General features: G+C 41.8%; 1 protein-coding gene across 1 annotated transcript; it reads right to left on the bottom strand.

Annotated features, from left to right (window-relative positions):
* Positions 1–550: 550 nt before the first annotated feature.
* On the bottom strand, positions 551–1,483 carry LOC100158165 (olfactory receptor 2G3-like). The gene has a single exon (XM_001928306.2). The coding sequence runs from the start codon at positions 1,481–1,483 to the stop codon at positions 551–553; it is 933 nt and encodes a 310-aa protein (XP_001928341.2).
* Positions 1,484–2,484: the final 1,001 nt, after the last annotated feature.

Below are 2,484 nucleotides of genomic sequence, written 5' to 3'. Positions count from 1 at the left end.
TTCCAGTGGACCCTTTACACTTGTGTGTAATTATGTGTAATTGTGTGTAACTGTCTGTCGAACTATCAAATATGAGACCTGGAGAGCAGTAGGAAGTTCTCACGTGAGCCCCAACTTCTGCAGCTATAATCCCAGCTTTCCTCCAAGAGGCAAAAGAGTCACTTCCATGATGAGAAAATAGATCTGTCGTAACCGTATCGTTCCTGTCATCAATTAACCACTAGAGCAGTAACTTCAGGATTTACGAAAATGTAATATGTGTACACAAGCACATACCTTATATGTTGGTTTATTTGTTCATAGAATCTTTACAAAACAGCTGGTGGGGGGAGAGGGAGTTAGATAGCAATTCTGGAGAGAGCAAGTAGAAGGGCTCAGGGTAAGGATTTAAGGATTTAGGATAAGTAACTTCGGGATGTCATTGAAAGAAAATTTCAGGCCATTTTATTTAGGAGATGTAACTGTGATTCTTGTCCATGAAAGGGGAACCCATAATTGGAGGAATTCTCCAATATCTGAGGAATTATGTGAGTATAATTCACATTTCTCCCTAACGAGGAACTCTTCTCAGTAATCCTCTTAGCGCCCACTTAACCTCTTTGTTTCTCAAGGTGTAGATCAAAGGATTAAGTGCGGGTGTCACTACAGTGTAGAAGAGGGTGAGGAATTTACTGTGATTCTGTGTGTATTTGCTCTTGGGTTGGATGTAGACGGAAATGATGCTTCCAAAGAACAAAACCACAACAAGCAGGTGGGACCCACAGGTCCCACATGCTTTCCTCCTGCCTTGGGCAGATTTTATCCTCAGCACGCTCCTAACAATCCAGCCGTAAGAGACCAGAATAAGCCCCAGAGGTACAACAACATAGAGGACACTGGCTACGGCGAGCTCATTTTCCAGGAAGCTTGTGTTCACACAGGCGCTTTTAATCAAGGCCGGCACCTCACACATGAAATCATCCACCCTGTGGTGGCTGCAGAGAGACAACTGGAAAACCAGGATGGTCTGAACTGTGGCCTCCATGAAACCACTGATCCAGGCCAGAGCTGCTAGCTGCTGGAGAAGCTTGGGGTGCATGATAACGTCATAGTGGAGGGGCCGACAGATGGCACTGAAGCGGTCATAGGCCATAACGGCCAGGAGGACGCACTCCGTGGAGCCCAGCCCCAAAGCAACGTAGAGCTGGAGCACACAACCAGCGTAGCTGATGGTCTTCGCAGGCCCCCTGAGATTCCAAAGCATTTGTGGGACAATACTGGTAGTGAAACAGAGGTCCAGGAAGGAGAGATTGGAGAGGAAGAAATACATGGGTGTGTGGAGTTTGGGGCACAAGTATGAGGCCAGTATGATCACCGTGTTCCCCGTCAGTGTCAGAGTGTACGTGACAGAGACGACCAGAAGGAGAACCATCTCCAGCCGGGGCTGGTCAGAAAAGCCCAGTAAGATGAAACCTGCGGGAGTGCTAAAATTTGTCCCTTTCATTGCTTAACGGTGAATCACCTTTCTTGGGCATTCCGATTTTCTTCCTGTGGGAAGGCGATCAGAGGTCATAACCAATGCAAAAATGACAAACTGAGTAAAGTGAGCATTTGGACACTTGATTTTTATATATAGAGAGAACAGACAAAAGAAAATTATGTGAAATTAAAAAATGTAGTAGCTGGGCCTGTTACAAAGAAGGAGACAAATACAGTCTTGAGAGCATCAAATTCATTGAAAGGAAGTATATAAGCATAGGGTTGACATTAGATCACATACAAAACAGACTTGAGATATATCCCAAACTCTCTGAAGATAAAATACACAGGCCATAGTGTGCAGACTGTGAAAAAGCAAGATGTTGAAAATAAGTTGATCATTGCATATATAGATATGATAGACAATAAATACACCAGATAATCTGAAAGATACATCACATGATCAAGAATCTGAAAGAGAAGTGTATAGAATTGGAGACACAGAGACTAAATAAGAACAGTTAGAATTTTCAAACAGCGACCATCAGATAGGGTTATTTAATATTCATTGTTTTTCTGTGAAGTGAATAATTATAGTGACCTGATGATAAAGGAAAACTTTTGTGATCTCCCTATTTGAGTCATTAGTCTTCCAACTTTATAAATATTGCTCTTTAGAAAAATCTAATTCAGAGCTTCCAGCAAGCAAGCTCTTCTCCCTGGTGGCATCTATAGTCCTTATGCTTTAATATGCTTTACTTACAGGAGTACATGAATTCAGCCACCTAAAATAATCTGTTGACCTTTCATAAAGTAAACTGTGTAGAATTTAGAAGTGTGTTTTAAACTATTAACTTGCAAAGATTAAGGAATGTAGTTATGAAAATTTGTAATTCCTAATAGTCAATTCTGATCTCTCCAAAATGACTATAGTAATTTACCCATGGAATCAAATCTTAACAGATTCCTTAAAAACAAACAACTCCAAACCACCCCCCGCCCAAAACCCTCCATTGGAGTTCTCTT

Source organism: Sus scrofa, unplaced genomic scaffold, assembly GCF_000003025.6.
Source record: "Sus scrofa isolate TJ Tabasco breed Duroc unplaced genomic scaffold, Sscrofa11.1 Contig227, whole genome shotgun sequence".
Lineage (NCBI taxonomy): Eukaryota > Metazoa > Chordata > Mammalia > Artiodactyla > Suidae > Sus > Sus scrofa.
This window is presented reverse-complemented; position numbering and strand designations above follow the sequence as displayed.

What these genes read in the sequence shown, in the direction of transcription:
- LOC100158165 (XM_001928306.2), bottom strand. Translation starts at nt 1,483, where the DNA reads ATGAAAGGGACAAATTTTAGCACTCCCGCAGGTTTCATCTTACTGGGC.